The sequence below is a fragment of the Ochotona princeps genome, chromosome 12, assembly GCF_030435755.1.
Source record: "Ochotona princeps isolate mOchPri1 chromosome 12, mOchPri1.hap1, whole genome shotgun sequence".
Taxonomy (NCBI): domain Eukaryota; kingdom Metazoa; phylum Chordata; class Mammalia; order Lagomorpha; family Ochotonidae; genus Ochotona; species Ochotona princeps.
Window position 1 is genome coordinate 58,239,159 of NC_080843.1, and position 27,734 is coordinate 58,266,892.

At 38.6% G+C, this 27,734-nt stretch overlaps 1 protein-coding gene across 6 annotated transcripts in view; it reads right to left on the reverse strand.

Moving 5' to 3' along the window:
* The window catches only part of PDS5B (PDS5 cohesin associated factor B), a 154,850-nt gene that overhangs the window by 57,674 nt on the left and 69,442 nt on the right, over nucleotides 1-27,734 (reverse strand). For all 6 annotated transcript variants that reach the window (XM_058670877.1, XM_058670879.1, XM_058670878.1 and 3 more), the window contains 7 exons: nucleotides 24,890-24,984; nucleotides 17,013-17,158; nucleotides 14,701-14,852; nucleotides 13,433-13,546; nucleotides 6,665-6,746; nucleotides 4,368-4,416; nucleotides 876-1,015 (listed from right to left, as the gene is read on the reverse strand). In XM_058670877.1, coding sequence (XP_058526860.1) covers nucleotides 876-1,015; nucleotides 4,368-4,416; nucleotides 6,665-6,746; nucleotides 13,433-13,546; nucleotides 14,701-14,852; nucleotides 17,013-17,158; nucleotides 24,890-24,984 — 778 coding nt within the window. The remainder of the gene's footprint in view (nucleotides 1-875; nucleotides 1,016-4,367; nucleotides 4,417-6,664; nucleotides 6,747-13,432; nucleotides 13,547-14,700; nucleotides 14,853-17,012; nucleotides 17,159-24,889; nucleotides 24,985-27,734) is intronic.

Genomic DNA, 27,734 nt, shown 5'->3' on the forward strand with positions numbered 1-27,734 from the left:
ATGCTGGCATTAGTAAATACTGGGATTGACTTGCAACAGATTACGATTTTGAAAGCAGGATCAAACGCAAGAAACAAAACTACAATAATGATGGAATCAACCACAACCAGATGCTATGGTAAAAGGATAAACTACAATTGGCACAAAATTACCTGTAACTTAGTGAACAGATAATGCCATGAGACAAGCTAATAAATTAAGCTAATACATGTCTCTATAAAAATTAGAAAAAATTCACAGAATATGAATGGCTAATAAAAGAAACAGAATCCAATATCTAGCAACTGACAAATACAAATGTTGCCACAAAAATGATGATTTTTTTTTATTGGAACTTTTCTCCAGCATTGACACAAGCTTAGTGTTACATCCCCGGTAATGAGGATAAAATGAACTCAGTACTAGGGAACAACCTGCAATCACATACTGGAATGCTTACAGATCTTTAGCCCACAAAACTGTACCTCTATACATTTATCCCAAACAATACAAAAATGTAAACTTGTTTAGCTACAAGGATGTTAACTGTATCATCTGAATACTTCGCAAAAAATGAAAATATTTAAATGTATAAATTAAGGGATTACTCAAAAAATTACACTACACATAGTTACTGCTTTACTATTTAGCAATATATATATACAGCATTAAATATAATGCTATAAATAACTGCATAGTAAAAATAATAAATATTCTTTTGAAAGGACACCATAATACTAAAGCAACAGTTTCTATTAAGGGACACTTATCTACATTGTTTTTTCTGTGACATTTTCTGAATTTTACACAATGAATATAAATTCATAAAAAAGAGATCAACAAGAAATGATATCAGGTCTTTTTAAAACAGTAGCTCTTAGAATTTCTCTCCTTACCACACAACCTTCAGCCTGCTTGCAGGAACATGTTGGACTAACAAGTACTTCTAACTGTTTCCTTATTTTCTCATCATCTTCTAACACCTGTGTGAATTTCTTCATAAAATCTTGTGCCTTACCAGGATCTGGCAGATTCCCTTAAAATAAATCAAGAGTTAATAAAATTATAACTTAAGGACTTTACTGGTGATAAAAGATCAATATTTTTTTCTATCACCTTTTTTATTCATTATAATCTTGGCCTACAAATTTAGCATAGTTTAATTAAATAAGTAGAAAATCACTTTCAATAGTTAATTCACAAATAAAAATGTACTTTCAAGAAACAAAGAGAATCACTAAAAAAAGGTAACATATTTAGGGCAAGATTAAACTATTTCTAAATAGGGCCCGGTGCGATAGTGTAGCAGCTGAAGTCCTTGGCTTGCACGCCCAGGATCCCACACAGACCCCCAGTCCTAATCCCATATGGGCACCCTGCTTCCTATCCAGCTCCCAAGAGACTCTGGGCTCCTGGCTTCAGATAGGCGCAGCTATGGCGGTTCCGGCCACCTATCGAGTGAATCAGTGGAGGGAAGATCTTCCTCTCTAAATATCTGACTTTCAAATAAAAAATATAAAAATCTTTAAAAAAAAACTATTTCTAAATAACTCAATACTTAAAAATAGTAAATGCCAACCTCAAAATATCAATTTTTGCCAAACTTGCACCATATATTGTTCTCTTTTAATTCATAGTAAGAGATTAACCAGAGATTCACCTTTAAGATATATTTTCTGCAATAATCTCACTTACTAAGACAGTCCAGAGACAATTCATATGCACATGCATGCCATCTGGCACAGACACATAGTGATCAACTTGTTCCAGGAGTTACTTACTGTAATGACTGTCATATCAACACTGAATGAAAATCAAAAATTACTTTCAGGGACCAGTGTCATGTTGCAGCAGTTAAATCTTCACTTGATCACTAACATCCTACACAGCCACAGGTTCAAGGTCTGGTTGTTCCACTTACAATCCACCTCCCTGCATTTGGCCTGGGAAAGCAGCGGGAGACTATCCAACAGCTTGGGCTCCTGCACCTACACCGGAGAGCCGAAAGAAGCTCCTGGCTTTGACCCAGCTCTGGCCACTGTGGCCAGCTGAGGAGTGAACCAGCAGGTAAATGATCTCTATCTCTCTCTCTGTCCCTTCTCTCTCTTCAACTTGTCTTTCAAATAAACAAATTAATCCTTTTTTTTTAACTAATCCTTTTTTAAAAATGATTTTTATACTAACTCTCCTAATGTGCCTCTGTAGTCACACACTTATGAGAGGCTGATTCTAATATCTTTTTTCCTGGCTACCTAATTAGCCATTATAGAGAACCAGACAAAGGTAACTTAAAAATTTTAGTACCTATTTAAAAATAACATAAATTCCAATCAATCTTCAAATATGAATACATATAGTCTTCTAGACCATACAGAACTCTGAAATTTCACTGAAAGTCTTTCTTGAGATTAGGTCAATCATTGTGGTAACATTAACCCTTCTAAATATTTTCTGTATGAACTTTTCATGTTTCTGGAATAAAGAAAAAGTACAGCAAAAAGGATGCACACTATCATTTATACCAAATTTTTACATAATAAGTTTACACACAGAGCATCTACAGGCAGCAAACTGAAAACTGCATTCTAAACATCACTAGCAGCTCACTAGAGTTTAGCAGTGCTCAGAAAAATGTACTGTTTCAAATACAATGGAAGAATGCCACTGTACAGCCCCTTAATTATGAATAGCCATATCAAAGGACACATAAGGGGCTATTATTTAACAAAATAAAACAGGGTTTGGCACCATGCCTTAGCAGACCAAGCAATGCCAGCAGCACTGGCATCCTATGCGGGTGTCAGTTCATACCCCAGCTGCTCCATTTCTGATCGAGCTCCCTGTTTCTGGCCAGAAAAAGCAGTGAAAGTTGGGCTTCAGTTTTTAGGCCCCTGCACCCACGTGAGAGACCCATCAGATGATCCTGGCTCCCAATCCATCCAGCTCCTGCCACTGCAGCCAACTGGGAGGGAACCAGTGGATAGAAGACATCAACCTCGACCTCTCTCTCCTTCTCCACCTGAAACTCTGCCTTTCAATTAAAATAGCATAAATCTTAAATAAATAAATAAAGCAAAGGGAAAGCTTGGGAGAAAAAAATTCTTTAATCAAGCTTCCACAAACATGTATGAATTAGAACCCTTTTTAAAAATACTACTCATATCTGCAGGACACTAGCATTTCTGAGCAGAAATTTCTTCTGTACTTATTGCATTTGTGTTGTATTTGCTGAAAGAAAATTAATATGGAGAGAAACAAAGAATATAAGGGACAATCTCCTATACTCACAGCCAAACTGCTGAGGAGCTAGCTATAAAAAGCAGCACAAAAACCACTCGCTCAAACAAGTTTGAAAGGCAGTTTGACCAGCAGGACTGAAAACATTCTAGTCTTAAAACTCTACCCAGGCCAAGCTGATAAAGTGAGTTTGAGCTCTTCCATGCCTAAGTACAGCTTTCATACACATTTGACAGTAGTAAACATCTCAGACCCATCTTAAAATCTCGATCCTGAGGCCTACTTTGTGGAGAGCAGGCAAAGTAACTGCCCTGTAACACTGGTCTGACACCTGGGTGCTGGTCATCCCACATGGTGCTCTACTTTGGACACAGCTCCCTGCTAATGCACTGAAAAGCTGCTGGAAATGGACCAAGCTCTTAGGACCCTGCGCCCATGTGGGAGACCTGGAAGAAATCCCTGGCTTCAGCATGGTCCATTCCTGGTGTTGTAGTGCTTTAGGGAGTGAATCAGTGGGTAGATTTTTCTCTCTTGCTATATTTCAAATAAAAAATCTTTAAAAACGAAATTCTCATCCCCATCAAATTCAGAACAAACAGCTACTCCCGAAAAACTAAATGACTTGCAAAAACAGCTGCTTTTTCCTTCTCTTTCACTGAACAAAGAAATGCTATACCTTCTTCTATATCTACTGTTAAGTGCAATTAAATAACCTTTTACTGAGCATCACTAAACGCTAAAGGCTAATTAATATTTTTCCAGAGAAGCTATTATGTACTTAATTTGTGCATCTTTCGCTATAAATTCTGGCTTGGAGCGCAATTAGTGTAAACAGATTTCACATTACATCAAGCAAAATCAAAACACAGATTAAGCTTTTATGGTAAACTTATGCAGTCATGATTTGACTGAATTCCCAACAATATACTCATGTGATAAATTCATTTTCCAAATCTTGCTCATCCAAGACATTGAAATAATTTTTAAAATCTATACACTACACAAATTGAGATCAGAAAAAACGGAAAGCTGAAGCTATTATCAAAATTCTGCCATATTATCATAATCTACAATGAAATCGCATGAAATACTGTAAATTATAGGAAATTTTAATTAAGTCCTAAAATTTTCATAAATGTAAAGTTACTTACTTGTAATAACCATCACTTTGGAAAATATGGCCTTGACACTGGCATCAGTCTGTAAATCATCAAAATGTGAAAAATTAAAATTCCCTGACAAAAATCATACACTTTTCAAAAAATCAAATTAGGTATTACATATAAATGCTCCAAATTAATTTTTGCTGCTACAGTATCCTTCTTCAGCCAGTATTAGGCCCTAAGTGAACTGGGTAGGGATGGAAATGAACACATCCTCCTGTCATTCTCACTCCCTCTGTTTTGTCATACTCGGAACAAAAAACTGCTTCATGTTTAGGGACAAGCAAATATTTCTGGCTGTTTTAGCAGTCACAGAACAGGGTAGCCAAGTTCAGAAAAGGAATAAAACACTAGAAGCAGCTTCTTCTAAATAAACTCATTATAAAAGGTCACTAAGAGCCCCAAACAGTTATATTTGATTACAAGGTCATACAACATGTGTGTTTAACATTTAATCCACACAATTAACACACTGGCTACTCTCATGGCCATCAAGAAGACTTAAAATTAAAAATAACTTTATACACATGCATAGAAAAATGCCTCACATTTTTAATTAATACTTTTGATCTCGGCTAGCTAGAAGTCAATTAATACAGCTCTAGGCAGTACACAGGGGCACTTAATCCAGACACAACTGAATAAAACACACTTACTGACGCCAACGCATTAACACCGTGGCTTAAGAGAAAGGCAACAGGGAGTACTCTTATTTATCTCAGCGAATGCGGACTTGGGCCTCAGGCTCTATACATGGCACAGGTTTTAACACACAGCCCAGTGAACTTCAAGTCTTTTCCTCTCCCCATTCCCCCACCCTTTTTAAAAAAAATATTTACTTTATTATTTGAAAGGCAGAGTTGCAGAGAAACATATGGGGAGATGGTCTTCCAGCCATGTGCTCACTCCCCAAATGGCAGCAACACATAGCGATGGGCCAGGCCCAAACCTGGAGACAGGTGCTTCATCCGGGCCTCCCAGGTGGACAGAAAGGACGAAGCATGCAGGCCATCCCCTACTGAGTTCCCAGACACATTTGAAGGGAGATGGAGAGCATAGCAGCTGGATTTGAACAGGCACCCACATAAATGCCAGTAACACAAGTGGCAGTCCTCCTAATAATATCACAATGCCAGCCCTATACACAATTCATTATATCATTTACAACCATTCTAAATATCCAAAACAAAAAGATATAGTTACTTTACAGATACCATCAATAAGATTTTTATTAAAGTTGGCACCATGACATAGCAAGCTAAGCCTCCACCTGAAGTGCTGGGATCCCATATGGGCATTATTTCCAGTTCCAGCTTCTCCACTTTCTATCCAAGCTCAATACTAATGGCCTGGGAAAGCAGCAAAGGACGGCCAATGTGCTAGGGCCACATCACCCAAAAGAGCGACCCACAAGTTATTCCTGGTTTCAGAGCACCCTATCTTCAGCTGTTCAGGACATCTGGGCAGTGAACTAGCAGATGAAAGAGCTCTTTCACTCTGTAACCCTGCACTTCAAATAAAAGTAAACTTCTTTTCTTTTTTAAGGATCATAAAGACTGGGGTTCACATTAACCAAGCAGGTTAACCCACTGTTTCCAAGACTGCAACTTTTAAAACTGGCATCAACACCAGCTGCTCTGCTCCTGATCCACCGGCACTGATGGGCCTGGGAAAGCAACTGAGTGAGGATGGCTCAAGTAGCTGTGTGGGAGAGCGAGGTGGAGCTGTGGGCTCCTGGCTATGGCTCAGGCTCCTCCCAGGCCCAGTCATTCTGGCTGTGTGGGACTGAACTAGAAGACGGAAAAATGTCTTTCTTCTTGCTCTCTATCCCTTTGCCTTTCAAATTCTTACACACACACACAGACTAGCTAATACATTAAAATCACTTAACTGTAAATAAAATTACCAAAACGCATAACACAATTGTTGAAACTTTCTAAAGTCACAAGAATGTACATCTTGGGAACATCTTAGTGGCAAGATAAAATGTACCTTTCTCGCATTTCTTATGCATTAAGTATTGTTGAGTTATTGCTATGTACTTACTTTACGTACTTGAGTACACTGAAGTACATTCTCTTCTCTATTACATATTAGCAGATACAGTAAACATTTAAAATTATTCTATGTGATAATATTCCAAAGTTACTTTTCTAGTAAAGTCCCATATTCAGAAATTTTCCACACATTGTTACACAAAACAGCAATGATAACCATTAACTAAGACACATGAATTTCACAGATCTGAATATCAAAGGAAACATTTTATTTAAAATTCAACTTACTTTAGGTTGTTTAATTAAGTCAAGTAAATCCTTTACTTGATGTCGAAGTAGATTTTGACATTTCCACATTTCATTCAATGCTCTGAAAAAGACAGACAAACTTGAACAACAAAACACAAAGTCCTCCTGAACATTCTGACAATGTATAATAATTTTAAAAAAACATAAGAAAATCATCTGTCCTTGCTGTCTTTCTTACTAATATATATATACATATATAGATATATATGTACTCACGCACATGTGTGTGCGTGTACAGGCAAATCTGACTGAAGAAAAAGACAAAGAGAAGACGCCCCAAATGGTCACCATGGCTGCAGCTGAGCCAATCAGGAGCCAGGAGCTTCTATTCAATGGCAGGACTGCAGGATCGTGTGGTAGTACTATTTTCAGTTTTCTGAAGACCCTCCTCACTGTACCAACTTATATTCACAGCACGCAAGGGATCACTTTTCTCCATATTCTTGCCAATATTTGTTTAAATTTATTATTTGGAAGGCGGATTTTACAGAAAGAGACAGAGAACCCTTACCCGCTGGATCTCTCCCCAAGTCTGCAGCACCAGGGCCTGAGCCAATCCAAAACCAGGAGTCAGGAACCTTTTTCCAGGACCTTTTACCATAGGAGTAGGGTCCCAAGGACTTGAGGCTTTCTCTGTTTATAAGCAGGGAGCTAGATCAGAGGTGCTGCAGCTGGGACTAGAATCAGCACTCACATGAGACACTGGCACTGCAAGTGGAAGATTAGCCTGCTAAACCACTGCATTAGCCCCTGTTCAATGCCTTTCTAAACAGTCGATCAAAAAAATTATACCTGCAGGGCCAGTGCTCTAGCACAGTAGATTAAGCCGCCACTTAAAGAACCAGCATCCCATCTGGGTGCTGGCTCAAATTCTGGCTGCTTGACTTTGATCCAGCTGCCTGCTGATGCATCCAAGAAAGCAGTAAAGAATGACCCAAGTCCCTAGGCCCCTGTCGACCAGGAAGAAGCTCCTGATTCCTAGCTTCAGCCTGGCGTACTCCTGGCTGATGAGATCATTGGGGGCAGATGAAAATTCTTGCCTCTCCCTCTCTAACTCTGACTTTCAAATAAATAAATCTTTTCTAAAAACTTTTTAAAGAAAGTTATACTACGAGCCCGGCGGCGTGGCCTAGTGGCTAAGTCCTCACCTTGAACGCACCGGGATCCCATATGGGCACCAGTTCTAACCCCGGCAGCTCCACTTCCCACCCAGCTCCCTGCTTGTGGCCTGGGAGAGCAGTCAAGGATGGCCCAAAGCTTTGGGACCCTGCACCCGCGTGGGAGATCTGGAAGAGGTTCCTGGCTCCTGGCTTCGGATCGTCGCAGCACTGGCCGTTGAGGTCACTTGGGGAGTGAATCATTGGACGGAAGATCTTCCTCTCTGTCTCTCCTCTCTGTATATCTGACTTTGTAATAAAAATAAATAAATCTTTAAAAAAAAAGTTATACTAGCAGAAGAAATACTACCCAAGCAAGGTTAAATCTATTTATTTGAACTTAAATTTCAGTTCTGTCACCAAAAAAAAAAAAGAAGAAGAAAATGTGAGAACTCTGGTTAAGAGACTGATGTTTGCTATCTGACATTTTGCAGACAACCAATTCCCAAGGGCATCTCCTAGTTACCATAGCAACTCAAAGAGACATCTATCCAGCTTTCAGATGGGGACCTGTCCAAAATGCTGAAAAGAATCTCTCCTCCAATCTACTGCTCCCATCACCCCTGAGCCTCACAAGTACGGAACTGTCTACAAGAGAACCTGCTCACAGAGAGAAGATCGCAACCAAGACGCCTGATGCATCTCCCACTCATGAACACTCAAATGGCTGAGAAACCAGAAATACACACCATCAGCACACAGTATTTTGTTTCTACAATCAAGATATTTAGTTTAGGAACTCTTTTACAGACTAGTCTGTATCAGAACATCTAAAATATGGAAATAAGAAGTCACTTCCATTATAAAGTATCCACACAATGAAATATATGGCTCAGTAAACCAAAAAGAATTTTCACCAACTTAGGACCAGAAATCTCCCAGCCAAGTACTACCTTTCAATTCTTAGACTAACTAGAGGCCACAACATTTCCACAATCTGTGGGCCAGAATGGCAACTTAAATGAATAAATAAGGTAGTTGTTACAACACAGAGAAGGCTACAGTAAAATATTAATACATCATAAAATGATGAAAATACCAATATTACTAGTATTCAGGAAATTCAATGACAAAATGTGATACATTCAAACAATTAAGAAAAAATGATGTCTGATCCCATATGAGAGTGTATGGCTTCCATATTGGTTCTACTTCCAGTATCAAGTTACCTGGAATGCACACCACAGGAAGCCACTGACGGTACCTTAAGTACTTGATTACTGCAAAGCACATAGGAGACCTGGACTGAATTATGGGAGCCTGGTTTCAGCCTAGCCAGTAAGAGCTGCTTGGGAGCACTTTGGGGGAAGTAAACTATAGGATGGAGGAATCTTTTTGCCCCTTCTGTGTCTTTCACATAAAATAAAAATATTGTTAATTTGCTAATTAAAAATATAAACTTTGTTTCTCAATACAGCACCATCAAGTACAGGGCACTTTTGTAAGTAATGATATAATCCATTTAAAGACTTGATTTTTTTTTTTTTTTAGATTTTTTTGCTGTTGTTTTTATTGGAAAGTCAGATATACAGAGAGGAGGAGAGACAGAGGAAGATCTTCCATCCAATGGTTCACTGCCCAAGTGAGCCGCAATAGCTGCACTGACCTGAAGCCAGGAGCCAGGAACCATCTCCAGGTCTTCCATGCAGGTGTAGGGTCCCAAGGCTTTGAGTCAACCTCCACTGCTTTCCCAGACCACAAGCAGAGAGCTGGATGGGAAGAAGGGCCACCAGGACACAAACCAGTGCCCATATGGGATCTCAGGTATGCAAGGCAAGGACTTTAGCTGCTAGGCTACCACGCCAGGTCCAAAGACAGGCTCTTTTTTACATTACTAACTGAGGGCAAATGGGTAACCATTAAAGACATTTTCTTGGACTCAGAAAACAAAACCACATTAGAGGGACATGCATTTGACACACTGATTAAGACGATGCTTGGGACCCTTGCATCTCACAGCCAACAGCCAGGGTTCAAGGCCTGTCTCTGCCTTCCTGTTAACACCATGGGAGACTAAGACTTGGTGTCCCCACAGCCCACAAAGTAGACCCCCATCTGGGCTCTATGCTCTTGGCTTTGGCCTAGCGCAGCCCAGGATGTGGAATTTAAGGAATCACCTGGAAATAGCAGGAATCTCTCAATCTCTCTGCCCTGTAATTAATTGGGGGTAAAATTAGAAAGACATATCAGCAGCTGTACGGGCGATACTTCAGTATTTTTCTAATTAAACTCTTCCCAAAAGAGCCCTTGCATGACTGACAAGGATGAGCAGGACTGGATAAGGGCTCTCTAGTCAAGATTTTCTGGGCATTTTCTGCTAATGCCTTGGCTAGTTTCTGAAAAACGTTCTCCTAACAAACAGACATTAGCATTCCCTGACCTAGCAGAAGTCATAGTAATATGCTCCAAGCATCACCAAAAAAGCCTCATGACACTGATGTTTCTGTTCATGACACTGGGACCACTTCTACTTCTGGAGAGCCACTGCTGTGGCTGTTCACCTTCAGGATCACACTGGTAAATCCAAGCTTCATCCTCTGTCACAATGCTTGGTAAAAAACGCTTCAAGATGTTGCTCTCCCTTGTTTAAAACATCTCTTGAAAGTGTGGTTCTTGCCCACAGCTGACTGGGGCACATGAGTTTTGGCACCCTTACTGTACAAAGTTGGTTCAACTTCAATTTCTCAGTCAAACTCGTGTCAGCTTAACCAAGATGTCTATGATGCTACTATTTCTGCATTATCAGTCCTCTTCAATTAGAGCACAAACAGTAGTAACTTCTCATTAATTAATGTTGCTAGCCTGACACTGTGAATATAATCTTCAGTTTTCGTTTCAATCCTTTTTAAAATGAACCATCCATTGATCAAAAAAACTAATTTATTTGGGCATATTTTTCCCCATAAGCCTTTTATAAGGCATGTCACCATTCTTCAAATTTGATGCTCTTGTTTCAACTTTATCAGAATTCAGACTGTTCTGTAAGGGATCTTCTGAAACCCCTGCCTTATTCTTTTTAGTGCTTCAAACTAGAACCTGTTCAGCTCTGTTATAAAACTTAATATAAATTTATTTAATGGCAAAAGAATTGAAATCCAAGCATTTTTCATTACTCCTCATTTTTACAAACCTTTTTAGACTCCTCATAAATCCACTTGAAGGAATAAGCACTAGTTCAATTATGTTGGAAGACATTTGACCTTACTTATAATAATTAAAATGTACATGGGTCAGTGATTCCACTCCCCAATGTATACCAGTGATTTCAAACCTTTTTTGTTGTCCATTACAATTTCCTGAAATGTTCTCAAAATTTCAAAGACCAACCACACATGTGACAAACTAAATGAGAAGAATCTGAAGAACTGACTTAAGTGTTGGCACTGTTTAAGCCTCCTGTAGCAATTTTGGTAAACAGCCAATTTTAAGAACCACTAATAGATATGCCTTCGAGAATCCCTCCACCACGTATACTAAATCTAAAAACACGCAAGAGCAGCACTATTGAATGTTGAAGAACAGCAACAACACAAATGTCCATTCACGTAAATTTCTAATTTCAAGTTTTCACTAATATCTGGTGTCTGGTTTTTGGGTTTTTTGTTTGTTTGTTTTGGGGGTTTTTTGGTTTTGTTTTGGCTCTGCTCAGTTTGGAATATATGTTCTAATGTTTTTCTCTTACTTAGGTGTGACTGTCAAACTTGACACAGTCTAAATAATCAACATGTCGTCCCTCTAAAAAAATAAAAAAAGCTTAACAAAATGTTAACACTCATATTCCTCTACTATCTTACATGTTGTTAAATCCGGTAAGATCCACTTAGTATTCACTATTTACTGCAAAGGTAAGGTCCCATCAGTCATAATAGCAGCCAAGGAGGGGTCAGACTCTCCTGGAATGCCCAGGCAGTGCAGGATAGTAGCTGGAAGACTACAACAGCAAGGGTTCCACTGGCACTCAAGGGAGTGCATATGCTGTTGTAGGGAGTGTGCTGGCCAAACATCAGTTCCAAGGCTACCTACACTTTTTGATACAAACTTCCAATCTCTTGCAATGAAAACTTGATTCCTGCTGTTATTGTTACAGTTCTTGACTGGATTTGCAAAAGTGACTTATTCTTGTTACTTCTTCTATCTTATTTCCTTTCCTCTAGATTTAATTCCCTCTGCCACACATACAAAATTCTTTATAATGATTTTATCAAGCACAATTTTTTGCCTGAAATCATCCTCATGTTTACTCTAGAATAATAGTTGAGCTGAGTCAAAGATCTAGATAACTAATTTTTCAGCATTTCACTTAAAATAGTACATATATATAATTTTTAAAGTTTATATTATTGTATTTCAGTCAAGTAAAATCGCATCAATAGTACCAAGGGGGTGGGGGGAGACTAGTGGGAGGCACTGTGACAAATCGACAATTTAAAAAGTAAAATTCTAAAGAAAAATGTGTAACATAACTAATCATGTTAAACAACATAGAAAATATTTTACTCTATTTAGTAGAAAAATAATGAGTTTTTGAACCAAACAGAAATGGGTTCAAAGCTAACATTCTCACTGTGAGTCTGTGGAAGCTAATTAGCATCTATGTAATTTAGTTCAACATGTGCTCAAAAAGAAAAGTGGCATTTAAACTGTCACTTGGCAAGACTTTTCCATAAAAGGCCACACAACAGTATACTAATGTTTGTGGCTGACTGGGTATCTTTCACAACTATTTCTTTGTTGCAGCATGAACGCAGTCATGAATATTCTAGTGCCTGAAATATAACGGTATAAAGAAATTCACACTGCTCATTTCTACAACCTTTTCCTCATCACTTCTACATAATATATAAGTAGCTCGTACAACAATTTCCATGGGACAAAGTCAAAAGTCCCAAGAAGCAGCACAGCAAAAACTGTACAAAGCTTCCTAGATCTCCAACTTAATCAATAGTTGGAAACTAAGGGTCTACATTTCCTAATACCTACAGCAAAAGTCATTAGGCCTCTATTTGTTAATCCTTAAGATGATTCCATTAAATCAGCACTATTTCCTTCACGTCTCAAATGCCAATTCCTGACCCATAGATCCAAAAGGCCTTTTTGAATGAAGCACTATAATAAAAACATGTTTGTGCTTATCCTTGTGCCAAATGATAACACTGTATTCAGGCTATGCAACATAAAAATTTGTGCCCTAAACGTCATAGTTTAAATCAGTACCAGGTGAGAATAAGAAAATATTTTCATAATATAGACCATCCTAACACCTTAAGGAATATAAAAACAGAGAGAACAGGTATATCAACATTTCTTAAGTCACCAACAGTATGAAAAGATGGACATAAAAATATCATATTCTAAAAGATTCCACGTCAAGCAACTCTATCTCTTGCTTTGCTTGCTTACATCTGCGTTATCTCATGGATAATAGGTAGTGTTTCTGAAAGAAATAGCCAAGTACTTAATTACGTCTTCATCCTTTAAACAATGTACACATGATGTGGTTGACAGAGCTAAACAGTTTTTGTGGGTTCTTCTCACAAAAATCCAATAAACTGCAAAAGGTGTAAACAACAGTTTGACATCTGAAACATACTTCACAGCATTTAAATCCAGTGTGGCATACAAGTAATACAAGCACTTCATCCGCTCAGTGGTTTCCAAATTATGGGGGACCATATATTGGGCAAAGATCCGTTCAACAAGCAATCTACAAAAAAAAAAAAAAACACAGAGAAGCCACTATTTTATTTTTTAATGTACTAAATTTTATATAAAATTCCAGAACACATAAGGAATGCATCATAAAAAGAAGTTCCTGCTTTTATGAGTGGAAATGAGATTTCCATGTCAAAGTCAGAATTACCTATAGAAAGGAGGTACAAAAACAGATTTTAGCTGGTTGTTATCAGAAAACATCTTGCACCCAGCCAAGATAAATTCCACTTCATGTTCTTGGACAAGGATTCTATTTACTTTCAAAGAAGGTATACAAATCCTCCCAAGTGCCTAATCAAAAACTTCTATAATTACTGGCTGCAAAAAAAAATTTAAGATTGTTCTGAGTTTGCAAAGCAATCATCATGAAAAACATTTACTTGAAAACACTAAAAAATCTCAAATCATAATGTCGATCTTCGTGTCCTGATATCATACACTCAAAAGTCTAAATATTTCAATTTTACAAAAATAACTATCGAGTTTCTCAGATAATGTGAACCAAAGGCACCCAATCCTAGTTCTTGCGTCTCTTAAATGTTAACATGACACACTGCTTCTTACTATTCTCGTCCTTATTTACTTAACACAACAGAATTTGAATCCCCCAACAATCTGTCAAATCAATTCAGACTGTAAGGATTCTGTTAACTTGTAAACTGCTGAAATTCACCCAAGACCTAACCTTAGCCTTTAGTACGAAAATGGTAAGAGGATATTCAGACAATGGATTTTTATACAAATGTACAAACTGGTATCAGCCTTAAAAGGGAACTGATTCTATTTAAGATGCCTAAGATACACCTGAAGGACTGTCAACTGAATTCTATTAAAAAACTAAACAGAATTCATATAACATAATTCCTAAGCAAAATTAAAACCACAACTACATACACTCAAACTTCTAAATACTATCGCTCAGAATTAGTATATGAAAATGAATGTAAAAATCAGATTCATCCTTAAAGTTATTTTAACTGTTCTATCATGGAAACAGTAACTAGGAGACTAGTCACCCACTCACAACCTTGAACCATGAACACTGAGAAGGATGCTTCAAGTCATAAAGGAAACAGCTTTCAAAAATGACATATCAACAAGTTATACATTACCCCAATCACCAAACACATAATGTCCTTAACTTACCGATCATCAATACTATTTTGATAATATATATGTAGTAATTTGTCTTTGATCCATGATATCTGTTTTGCAGCATCTTTTCCTGCTGCTGATTGTAAGGCATATTTCTTATAAATTTGGGCAAGTCCCATCATGGCTTCTTTGCGTACTCGCCACTTAAAATTAGAACAAAAAAGTTTTGTTTATAACGTAAAAATGCTCCCAATACATAAATCCAGCAAGTCCATGTTTTAATTTTCCTTCCCTTAACACAACATATTTTCTACAAGCCTCAGACCCTAAAAACTGACTTATAACTACTCAGGGAGAAAAAACTATCACGATTTAAAGTTACAGGAGTTATAGAAACAAGCATTCACAGCTTTAATGCTTTCACATCTTCAACCTGTCAACTGCTCCCAACTCAGCTCAATCACAATCTATATAACATCACTTAGAAATAGTGAGGGAAGGGATGCTATCAAATTTTAAAAGGCCCCCCCCACCAAAAAATAATAACTGTGAACTGCAGCTTATCTCTAGGAATCAAGTTCAGGTAAAGGAAAATTCATTCAACTCTCTGAACAAATGTATACTAACTACACGATATCCCAAGGGCTTTATTATCTTGAAGTTTGTTCTTCAATTCTACATAAATATTACAGTATAATCAATAGGAAGTTAACAGCTGAAAAGTCATACATCTGCAGAAAATATTTTCTCCTTTGTAGTCTGACTTTCATACTTCCTTCAGTTTTAACTTCACTTCTAACAGATCAAACAGTCCTGTCGCAATTATCTACCAACTACATACTAAAACAAGATTTCTAAAACTCTTTTAAGATTTCAAGTTGCAAACACTTATTTCTAATAATTGTCATTTCTAATTCTTAACTATCTAAATTACTGTTTCCAATAGCATTTAAACATGCATCATAATCTAATACTCCTAGAGACATGTATTTTATTCTATTATTCCAGTAATATATTCAGCTAACCAAAGAACAAATTTAATTATGACCACAAAAGCTGTAAGAATTTATCTCAAATACTAAGTGTAGCTAATAAAACAGTTGCTACTTTAAGGCACAGAAGGCTGTATCCCTATGGATGATGAAAACAACCTTCTTTCATACTCCTTTAGGCCCCCAGTAAAGTATTCAATAAGCAATTTATTGAATATTTGTCAGTGAAAACACTACTGAGAGCATTAGTGACACAGTGGGGTAAAGTAGCTGCCTGAAATGCGGCTGCCCGAGATGCTGGCACTCCATGGCTAGCACATCACATCAGAATGAAGGTTCAAGTCCTTGTTATACCACTTCCAATCCACTTTCCTGTTACTGTACACTGGAAGATGGCCCACATACTTGGATCATTCCAGCCAATATGGGACAAAAGGATGGAGCTCTTGCCCTCATCTTGGACCACCCTGGCTGCTACAAAAATGAAACAGCAGATGAAATCTCTCTCCCACCTCTCTCCCCAACTACTCACCTACAAATAAATAAATAAATCTTTTTCAAACAAATAAATTCTTCAGGTTACAGACTGACAAGAAAGCATGCAACTCCTGTCTAGTTACAATCAGCATTATCAAAGACAAAAATAAAACAATAAATATGAAACAACCAACCTTGAAAGACTGTCAAAACATTGTAGTGTTTACCCAAAGCTATTCGCAAGTACCAGCAGCACCCCCAAGTTTCTTTGCTAAATTTTTCCTATATACACCAAAGAATGCCTTGCTTTCACCAAAATTACCAATAAAGCCTAGTGAATGAGGGGGTGGGGGAGATTGCCACAATGGAAGGACTGGGAAAAGACAGGGTGTTGGCTGAATATTCACTTAGGCATTTACTGAGTCCCAATATCTTCTGGGCAACATGGAACCTAAGCCTAGCAAGACACACATCCTCTCCTAAGCAGCTCACTGATTCATGAGTGCTTATCCACAGCTGCACTGGGGTGCACAGAATAGACTCCAGTTTAGCTTTATCAACTTGAACACATTCTTCATTTTCCATTATGTCAAATGCATAGAACAATCAGTAAAAAGACACCAGGATCACACCCACAGAACACCAACAACATAAAAGAAGTTGTATCTGAACCCTTTACAAAACTTTTGAGCAAGCTAGACACCTGATTACAATAAAAAACTATGTCATGCTTAAAGTAATAAAAACAGAAAAAATATTAATGCAACAAGTAAAATCTTATTAAAAATTTTTGAACTGTCTCCCTGAGTTTAAATTTCAAAACTTTCAGAAAAAAAATACTATTAAACGTCAAGCATTTAAAATGACACTCTACTAATAAGCGTTTCTACTTACCCGTTTGTCTAATGTTCTCTCTCTCACAAAATTAAGTAAATGATCATTGACGAGAAGAATGTCCTTTCGCGCAGCTGTAACTATGGATACGATTACATCATGTCGAATAGCTTCCTCGGGGTCATGTGACCGAACTTTAAGATACTCTGAAAGATAAAGATTTTTCCTTAATCAAAATTAAAACCTCAGCAATGTTCTGAATGACTACATAAGACCTTTGAAAGCAAACCACAACAAAAATAAAAACTAAGTGTAAGGTGCAATGTTTCAACAAAATTAAGACTGAGGTAAAAGAAATATGAAAGGGAGGAGGGGGAGGAGGACTCAAACGACCAGAATTATGCTTCACCGCGGAATAGTAAAATCCTCCTCTATTTGGTAGGCAGACAGGTTGATTCAATAGTTTCTAACCTCATCAGCTAAAAAATATAAATGAACAACTTAATATCCAATTAAACATTTTTTGTTTGTTTTTCATTTAAAGGGATAAAACATCCAAGTCATGTGGTAGTTTTGGGAAAAGGCTAGAGTATTCCATTTGTATTCTATAACTAGAAAAACCTGATTAAAGTTATCGAAGGAATAACCACCAGGTGCAAACAAACAGTACAAGGAAAATCATATGGCAATTCCACTTAGCTAAGAAATGCCAAAGGAAATAAAGGAGAAATGAACAGATTTAAGAATGATAGTGGGAAAAAAAACCGATGATGGTGACTGGAAGAAGTTAGTTCTTAAAGTCAAAAACATGGAGTTCACACCTGGTACTAAGAAAACTAAACAAAAAAAAACTAACAAACCGAGCAAATAATTACATCTTAAGCTAAAGAAAAAAATCTGAGAGGAATCTAAAAAAATCCTCTTTTTTTTTTTTGTTATAAGACCATTAAGATAAAATTTGATTATTCGGAAATGGATTACTAAAAATATCTGGCCCACAAGAAAAGATTAACTTTTGCTTCTCTGTAAATTAAAAGTTTAACAATTATAATGCAAACACTGATAAAAAAAAAAAATCACCCAAGTCTCAACCTCTCCACCTTGAGCATTCTCTAAGTAATAAGAACCAATCTGGGCCCGGCGGCATGGCCTAGCGGCTAAAGTCCTCGCCTTGAAAGCCCCGGGATCCCATATGGGCGCCGGTTCTAATCCTGGCAGCTCCACTTCCCATCCAGCTCCCTGCTTGTGGCCTGGGAAAGCAGTCGAGGACAGCCCAATGCATTAGGACCCTGCACCCGTGTGGGAGATCCAGAAGAGGTTCCTGGTTCCCGGCATCGGATTGGTGCGCACCAGCCCGTTGCGGCTCACTTGGGGAGTGAAACATCGGATGGAAGATCTTCCTCTCTGTCTCTCCTCCTCTCTGTATATCCGGCGGCTTTCCAATAATAATAAGATCTTAAAAAAAAAAAAAAAAAAAGAACCAATCTAAAAAACAAAAAATCAGATAAATAATATATTGCTAAAAAAATTCTAAAACTGCACCTATACTATAACCTGACAAATAAATGATTTTAGTATTGATTTCAAATGGAATGGCAAATAGTTCTCAAGCTCACTTCCTCAGCAAGATGTAGTTTTACACCTCACTGTATTATTTCAAAAATACCTAGGTATCACTATGAAAAATAAGTCAGTATCATACCATCAGCTTTAAGATGCACGCTAATTTCTCTAAGACCAGTCTTTGATGTTGAAGAGGTAGGTGTTTATGTATTACATTTATAAATAGGCTATGGATTCAGACCTCAGATACAGCACATGAAGACCAAGAGGTAACAGAAAATTCTCAAAAGCATGACAAAGCACCTGCTGATACACTTCACCATACTGGTATGTCCCTTATAGCTGAAGTAGAGGTGCAAGATGACATTTGTTCATGCAACAAATATTTATCTCTGAAGGCACTCAACAACATCCGTGAGGGCTGGATAGTTGACCTGGTTAGATGGAACTAAGCTTTAATACCCATTGACAAGTACGAGAGCCAAATGGGATGTGGGACAGACTGGACTAGTCTGCTATACATACTGGCAACCAGGGTAGGGGGCGGGCCTGGTGGGGGTTATTATGGGTCGCTCGGACTAGGAAGCAGCTCTCACTGGTTTATGTGAGGGCCGAGTATGTGATGGGCAGAACCAGGCTGGACTGCAACACCCATTGGTTCCGGTGGAAGTCGGGACGTAACACAGAACCAACCCAGCAATTGCAACCACCAGCTGATAGTGGAGATGGACTGTGCCGGGCCCTGTGCTAGAACATACAAGAATCTGGTCTGGGAATACCTCAAAGTTTCTTTGGGGATCTCCCCAATCGAAATGCTGGACTCAGAACCCAAGCCAAGAAAAGACAGAAGAAAGAACAACTCAATCAACCACCTCAGCTATATGTTGGCAGCGAAATACTGGGCAAATGAAGACTCTATGATGGACTATGTCAATCAGTGGATTCTTCAACGACCTCACCGAGCTGGGAGTGGCGAAAATGGCAGTGATTCATAACGGGTGAACTATTAAAACCACTTGAGCAAGGATCTCAGAGCATGCCCCACATCCGGGACTTGGGGTGGGTGGGAGACTGGGTGGGGCTTCTCCTTCAATATCCCCCTTTACCTCAGATACAGAAAGGAAACTATATGGACATAATAGTCTTAACCAGTTCCCTAAACCCCTGAACCATTTTACTGTAATTAACTATGTAAAGATTGTCAACAATAAAATTTAAAAAAAAAGGAAGCATATCCACCAATCCTTGACCTATCCCATTCTAATCAGTGGTTCACATGAGTATGCGTCCTTCAGAGTTAAGTGAAGATCATAAAAAATAAAATTAATTTATTATTTAAAAAAATATTTGTCTCTGATAACTCCAAACCTATTAAGATGTTTTTTTAACAGGTGAAGAACAGAAAGAACAGCAAAAGAAATTTGTCAACAAAATTTTGGCAGGCAGAAAGGTAAATGCCCCAAACAATGAAAAGGGATGAAATGCAGACAAGAAACAGTAAGCCAGTGCAGTTTTAGAATACAACTCTCAAAACCGGTAGAAATCAAATTACCATAAGAAGAGAGAGGACTGTAGCTGGGAATCTAAGAAGTAGCCAGAAATGTGCATGAAGAGTAAGATCTGTAGTTTTTCATGACCAACTCTTAACCAATCACAAAAAGATTCAAATAGGTGTCCCATAAAAAATGACAATATCCCCTAATTAGGTAAAGCAAAACATTTAAAACAACGGTAATGATTAAAAGGTAAGATTATTAGACACATCTAAATATTTTAGATGGCTAACTAAAATAAAAACACTGATCTGTTATCATTACCAATAGTAAACTCAACATGAGTATCTGACTACAGAGGAAAAAAATAAACTTCCTAGGAAACAGCCCAGAACAGGCTATGGAAATTATCCCACTGGTATATAAATGGCATGGATTGGGGGCAGACCAGGCTGAACCTGTTCACATCACCCGCTGGTGAGTCCGAGCGCCAGAACAGAGTGTGGGTTGAGCCAGGTTCGGTTGCGACACATACTAGTACACAATAAGGAATACCAAGGTGAGATGAGCCGTACCAGATGTGGTTGCAGCGCCCAAACAGCACATGTGATAATCAGGGGGAGGAGGCAAAGCTGACAGGGGAATGTGGGCTCCCCTGCTAGACAACTACTTCCATTGGAAAGCATGAGTCGGGATGGGGGCAGATCAGACTAGGCAGGGCTGTTACACATGTGGGCCTCATGTGGGCTAGATAAGGGAAGGGCCACGGTGGGCTGACTGTTCCGACTGGTGCAAGCAAAAACTAGAGTGGGTGAGGGTTGGTTGGGCTAGCCGCAGTACTAGCTGGAAGAGGCTGGCACCTGAAGCTAATTCTGTCAAATCAAATGCCAGAACTACCTGGAGAGTGCATAATCCAGGAGTGAGTGTGGCCTAGAAGGGAAATAGTGGGCACCTCCTTCGGGGCTACCACTCTCATTGGACAGCACGAACACCAGGACAGGTGCAGGGGTGGCTGTACAGAAGGGCACCTGCCAGTAGGTGTGTGGGCTGGATAGTAGGTTGGTTGGGTTGAGCTGGGCTTCAATGACCATCGACACGTGCGAGAGCTAAACAGGATGTAGGACAGACTGAACAAGCCTGCGGTGCGTACTGGCAAGCATGGGAACCAGGGTAGGGGGCAGAACTGGTGGGGGTTATGGGGAATCGCCCCAACTAGGCTGCAGCTCCAACCGGTTTGCATGAGGACCAAGTATGAAGTGGGCAGGATCGAACTGGACTACAACACCCATTGGTTCACGAGGAAGACAGGGCTGGAAACAGAACGAACCCAGCAATCCCAACGACCAGCATGAGCATAAGCTGATTGGTGTGACGGACGGTGTCGGACTCCGTACTAGCAAACTGGCGCAAGAATCAGGCCTGGGATCATCTCAGATGAAGTTTCTTTGGAGATCCCTCCAACTGAACTGCTGATCTTAGAACCCCAACCATGAAGAGACTGTCAGCCAGTGGATTCTGAATAGGATTCATTGCGATTGGAACTGAGAGATTGGCAGCAATCCAGAACTGATGAACTATCAAAACTGTATGAGCAGGACCCTCAGAGCGCGCCTCCTGTTGGGATCTGGGATGGGTGGGAGGTTGGGTGGGGCTTTTCCCTTTGTTTTTTTCCCTGACCGCAGATACAGGGTAAAATGATATTGATGTGGAAACAATGGTATTACCCACTTTCACCCTGTAGCCCTTGACCCTTTGTTCCCTAATCAACTAAGAAAGATTATTAAAAAAAATAATTAATAAAAAAAAAAGATTTTTACTTGACCTGGGTTTAAAAAAAAAAAAAAAAAAAAAAAAAAAAGATGCCGGGCGGATGCAGTGACACTACTAGCTGATCTAAGCACCAGTTCATGTCCCGACTGCTCCACTTCCCATCCAGCTCCCTGCTTATGGAATGGAAAAGCAGTGAAGGGTGGCTCAAAGCCTTGGGACCCTGCACCCATGGGGCTGTAGTTAAATCGTGCATGGATTAACTTGGCATAAACTGCTATGCATTTTTTAAAACCACATAAAATATAATAGTTATAATAAAGGACTATAATGAGATTATTATAAATATTTGATCATTAATGTTCCAGAAAAAATATACCGTACAAAAATTATTTTGTACTCAATTATTTCAAATTATGTAACTTCCTTAGCAATAAGTTAGAGGAAAAATATTCTGCAAATATACCATATCTAAGCTCACAAAGATGAAGGGGTCCCGGAAAGCAGAAAAACAAACGTATTTTTCTAAGTAAATAAAATCCCAAAGCCAACACAGAATAAACTCCAAAAGGGGATCTTATGATAACAATCCCAAAATGAACATAGATTACTTTCTTTTCTCTACAGACAAAAGCAATTTATTGACTTCTAACTTCCACACAGAATACTCCTCTTGGCAATCACAATCACTGGAGAGTAAACTAACTAAAAACTCAAGTGCTGGTTTTACACTTCAGCTGGGCTGTTGTATTGGCACATCTCACCCAGGTGCCAGTTCACACCCTGGCTGCTCCACTTCCAATCCAGTCCCTTGCTAATGTGCTTAGGAACGGCAGCAGAGCAGAGCCCAATTGCTTAGGTCCCTATCACTCACAGAAAGACACACATGAAGCTCCTGGATTCTGGCTTCAGCCGGGCCCAGTCTCGGCCACTGTGGCCACCTGCGAAGTAAGCCAGCAGATCAAAGAGTTCTTGCTTGCTCTCTGTAACTCTTTTTCAATCAATAAATAAAACTTAAAAAAAAAAAAAAAAAAACCAAAGGTGTAGCTCAGTCAACAAACCACCCACACACTCAGCTATTTCAATAGCTTTTTATTTAGTCCTCCAGTTTTAATCATAAACAGATAGCTATGGAATGCCAAACATTTGAGGAAAGTTTCTAACACAGAAAACAGATTTAAAAGCAAACAGAAGCTGAGAAAATTAACAGAAACAGACATTGTCTTTGAAACAATCTCCCCCCATTACAACGACCACCACACACACACACACACACAAGCATATTTATAGTCTCAGTGAAAACGTTAGTAACACATGAGAAGGATGCTTAAAAAAAGGAACCCGCAAAGGAAGAAAAAGGAAAAAAAAAAGGAACAGGAGAGACAAACACACCTACACAGAGAGAAAATGGAAAAAGCTAAGGAAAGAAGGAAGAATGGATGGTGCTAAGATCAGTACATACAGATGCAGTCTACAGAACAAGCAATACGGGCAGTCCAGGTGTAAGATGACAGAGGGTGGGAACACTGTTCGCTCCCTGTGGCTCTTGTATCCCATATAGGCATCATTTCAAGTCCTGGGTGCTCCACTTCTACTCCAGTTCCCTGTCAATGACCAGGGAAAGCAGTGGAGGAAGACCCCAGCATCACTCACACAAGACACTGGGTAGAAGCACCTGGCTCCCAGCTTCAAACAGGCTCGGCTCTGGCCATTTGGGGAGTGAACCACCAGATGTCTCTTTGCCTGTTTTTTTCTCTCAACCTGATTTTCAAGTAAAATAAATAATGTGTAAACAAACACTCAAAACAAAATAAGCAAAAAACAAACAAACAAAAACAAACCAGAGGGTTCCCAGTGGGATGTTTCCTCTAAAAAAGGATGTACTAGTAAAAACACTTGCTGTTTTAGATCCATTAACAGAAATCCGATATAACTGACAAACTACCATTAAAAACATTACAAAAGAATTTACTTGACTAGTTGTCCTTATCAAAACAAACTTAGTAGTAGTATAAAGATTTATGAATTGGACCTGGCACGGGAGTTTAGCAGCTAATGTCCTCACCTTACACGCATTGGGATCCCATATGTGTGCCGGTTCTAATCCCGGCAGACCCACTTCCATGCTGCCCCCGCTTGTGCCCTGAAAATGCACTCGAGGACGGCCCAAACCCTGGGACCCCGCACCCACATAGGAAAACTGGAGGAAGCTCCTGGCTCCTAGCTTTGGATTGGCTCAGCTCCAGCCATTGTGGCCACTTGGGGAGTGAACCAATGGATGGAAGATCTTCCTCTCTGTCTCTCCTCCTCTCTTTATATCTGACTTTCCAATAAAAACAAATCTTTAAAAAAAAGGATTTATGAATTAATGGTAAACCTGAGTAGAATTTTGTTTAAAACCAGCTAAAAAGGTGCCACAAGGAAAATTAAATATTAACTAAGCAAAAATGTAAGAGAGAAAAACAAGCTAAAGTTTGAAAGGGTCTTTAATTGCTCAAAAAAAAAGTTAGAATTTTAACTCCAGACTTTCTTCAATGTGGCTGTGCTCTATAAAAATAGAAAGGAAAGTAATAATTTGTGAGGGAACGTTTTTCTTTAATCTTTTAAACAACAGAAAAAAGTTAACATTTATGACAAAGACTTCAGTGGATTTCAGTCTCAATTTTTTGAACCATTTCAAATTTTTTAATAAGCTAGCAGAATATTAACAAGATACATGATAACCTTCTGCTACAAAAGCATAAAGTGCTAACCTTTTATAACAGATTTTTCTAGTTACCTCCATTTAGCATGTTTAAATTAAATAAAACAATGACTTTTACCTAATTTCCTAAATCATTAAAGAATATTAGTCTTGCAAACAAGATGGTTATATTCCAAATGATTATTTGTAGAATTGTTATTAAACTAGGAAATTAACTGCTCCTGAAGATACCAACATATTATACAGATACTTTTCACTCTAAAACTTCTCACTTCAGAGAATAATTTTTGTGATGATGAAAAGATGACTTCATCTATCTCAAAGACAACAACAGAAGGCTTTTCCCCATAAAACTAAATTTCTTCACTCGAGAGCATCTAGCAATATTTGCTGTTATATGCATATAGTACCTGTCAAATCCTTCGCTAAATCAGGATGGTTCATGAGACAATGGCTAGCAAATTTCACACATTCCAGGCGGATTGGTACATGGATATCATTAAACCTGACAAAATATAAAGGCACAGGGTGATCTTTAAATTAAGAAGACATTTTTTAACATACACTCAAGTTATATTAATTTCTCCAATTAAAAAACAACTTATGTAGGACAATTCAAAATGCTGTCTGATCATTTTAAGAAAGCTTTTTCGTATAATATATATTTCTACAAATAATCTGGAACCTCTCTATTGAATTAGGGAAATATCCTGTGAGAACCACTTAAAGAGTCTATTTAAACAACAAACATTTTGCTCAAATGTAAAAGTGAGAATGACAAAATATTACCTCCACTACTTCATAATACATGACTCAAAAATTATAACTAAATTACTCCTATCCAGCTAGCCATAATTATTACACTAACAGCAATGTCAATTTTATACTGCATATATAACCTTGGTCATGACATATAAGATGCTCATCATCAGGCCCGGTGGCGTGGCCTAGTGGTTAAAGTCCTCGCCTTGAACGCCCCGGGATCCCATATGGGCGCCAGTTCTAATCCCGGCAGCTCCACTTCCCATCCAGCTTCCTGCTTGTGGCCTGGGAAAGCAGTCAAGGACGGCTCCCTGCACCCATGTGGGAGACCCGGAAGAGGTTCATGGTTCCTGGCATTGGATCGCCGCAGCACTGGCCATTGAGGTCACTTGGGGAGTGAATCATTGGATGGAAGATCTTCCTCTCTGTATATCCAACTTTGTAATAAAAATAAATAAATCTTTTTTAAAAAAAGATGCTTATAATCTCATTTCTTCTCCATCTCTGGTTATTTCCTTTTGGGGGAAAGAGAGGAGAACTTGTTGGCAGGAGTGAAATGTGTATGTGGGTACAAATTTGGGGACAGTGACAAAACTACTTATTTGATTTTGCTTATTGTATCAATCTCTTCTCAATTAACCGTTTTCCCTTTCTTCCTGATTCCTACAAATCAGAAACTAGATCGAGACCTGACCATAATGAGGTTTAATTTCCTTTAGCAAGAGAACTTTATCATGGCATTATAATTCATTAGAAAGCACATTGTGGGGACAGGGGTCAAGCACTGTGGTGAAGCCGGTTAAGGTACTGCCTACCCAGGTCACTGGCCATCTGGGAAGAACTGTCTCTCCCTACCTCACCTTTGATAGTCTGCCTTCCAAATAAATAATAAAATTAATGTTAATAAAAGAAAGCGTCTGATAAACACTTGTCTCACAAACACTGATTTCAAAGTCTACACACATGATTAAGGGATACAGAGAGTAGGAATTCTTTTTAGCTATTAATAGCATTGAAATTAAGCCAAGAATTTTCCATCTAAGATGTGCATGTCTTAATTGTGTGGAATGAAAAAGGCTCCCGAATTTTCAAACAGCAAACTCAGAGAAAAAAAGTTCAAAACCAGTACCAAATTACTAAAATAAGATTCTTACTAGTAAAAAGTATTTATTCTACCGTTAGAACTTTCTCACACATTGAGAAAAAGTTATAAAATCTGGCCTATGTTCCAAGACAAACTTTCATGAGTGTTTTGAATACAGACACTCAAATCTACACTTAACTGTATCTCAAACTAACAAGGATAACAAGATTTAATATTTCAAAATATCAAGGTACTTCAAAACGGTGACAATAACAAGTAAGTTTGTAACTAATATTAAAAGAAAAAATTACAATGTAGCTTCTTAAATATTGAAATTCAGATTTTTTTCCTTCTGCAAAACTGTTAAATAAATTCTATCTAAGCCAAGACCCAACTGCAATATACAGTAAGTACATCTGCACAATATGTCACCTAAACACATTTTAGTGCATGGAGGATCACACGATGGTCAGCTCAGGATTGCACGCAGCTGGAAAGCTCCTAGCATCTAGTGAATTCACAACTGTTGCAGTTTGTGTAAATACACTCCATTACATCCACATAATAGAACACTATCTAACCACCAATAAGCCCATTATTTGGCAATGCATGATATATATACTAAATGTATTTTTGATTCAAAACATTAAGTAAAATGAACTTTAAATTAAGGTAAACAATTGAATTAAATTGAAAAAATATTGTGCTCTACCACCCAGCAATCTTCCATAATCTTTCTCTGCCTTTTTTTTTAAGATTTATTTATTTTCTTAAGATTTATTTATTTTTATTGGAAAGTCAGATATACAGAGAGGAGGAGAGACAGAGAGGAAGATCTTTCATCCATTGGTTCACTCCCCAAGTGAGCACAACGGCCGGAGCTGAGCCCATCCAAAGCCAGGAGCCAGGAATCTCTTCCGGGTCTCCTACGCAGGTGCAGGGTCCCAAAGCCTTGGACCGTTCTCGACTGCTTTCCCAGGCCACAAGAAGGGAGCTGGATGGGAAGCGGGTCTGCCGGGATTAAAACTGGTGCCCATATGGGATCCCAGCACATTCAAGGCGAGGACTTTAACCACTACACTATCATGCTAGGCTATCTCTCTCTTGCTGTCAGATAGACAGACAGACAGACAGGCAGGCAAAATTTGCATCCACTGGTTTAAATTTTTTTTTTTTAGAAAAAAAAAGGGACACAGGGTAGTATGGCAGCCTAGGTGGTTAAGCAGCTGCCTCCTACATAAGCCTACGATATGGGCAGTGCCTGGTCGATTTCTGGCTGCTCCACATCCACTCCATCTCTGGATGGGAAATAGACTTGGGCAAAGCAGCAAAGGAGAGCCAGAGCACTCGCACTCCTGCAGCCCACCTGAGAGCCTGATGCAGTGGCCATCTGGGGAAGGAATCAATAA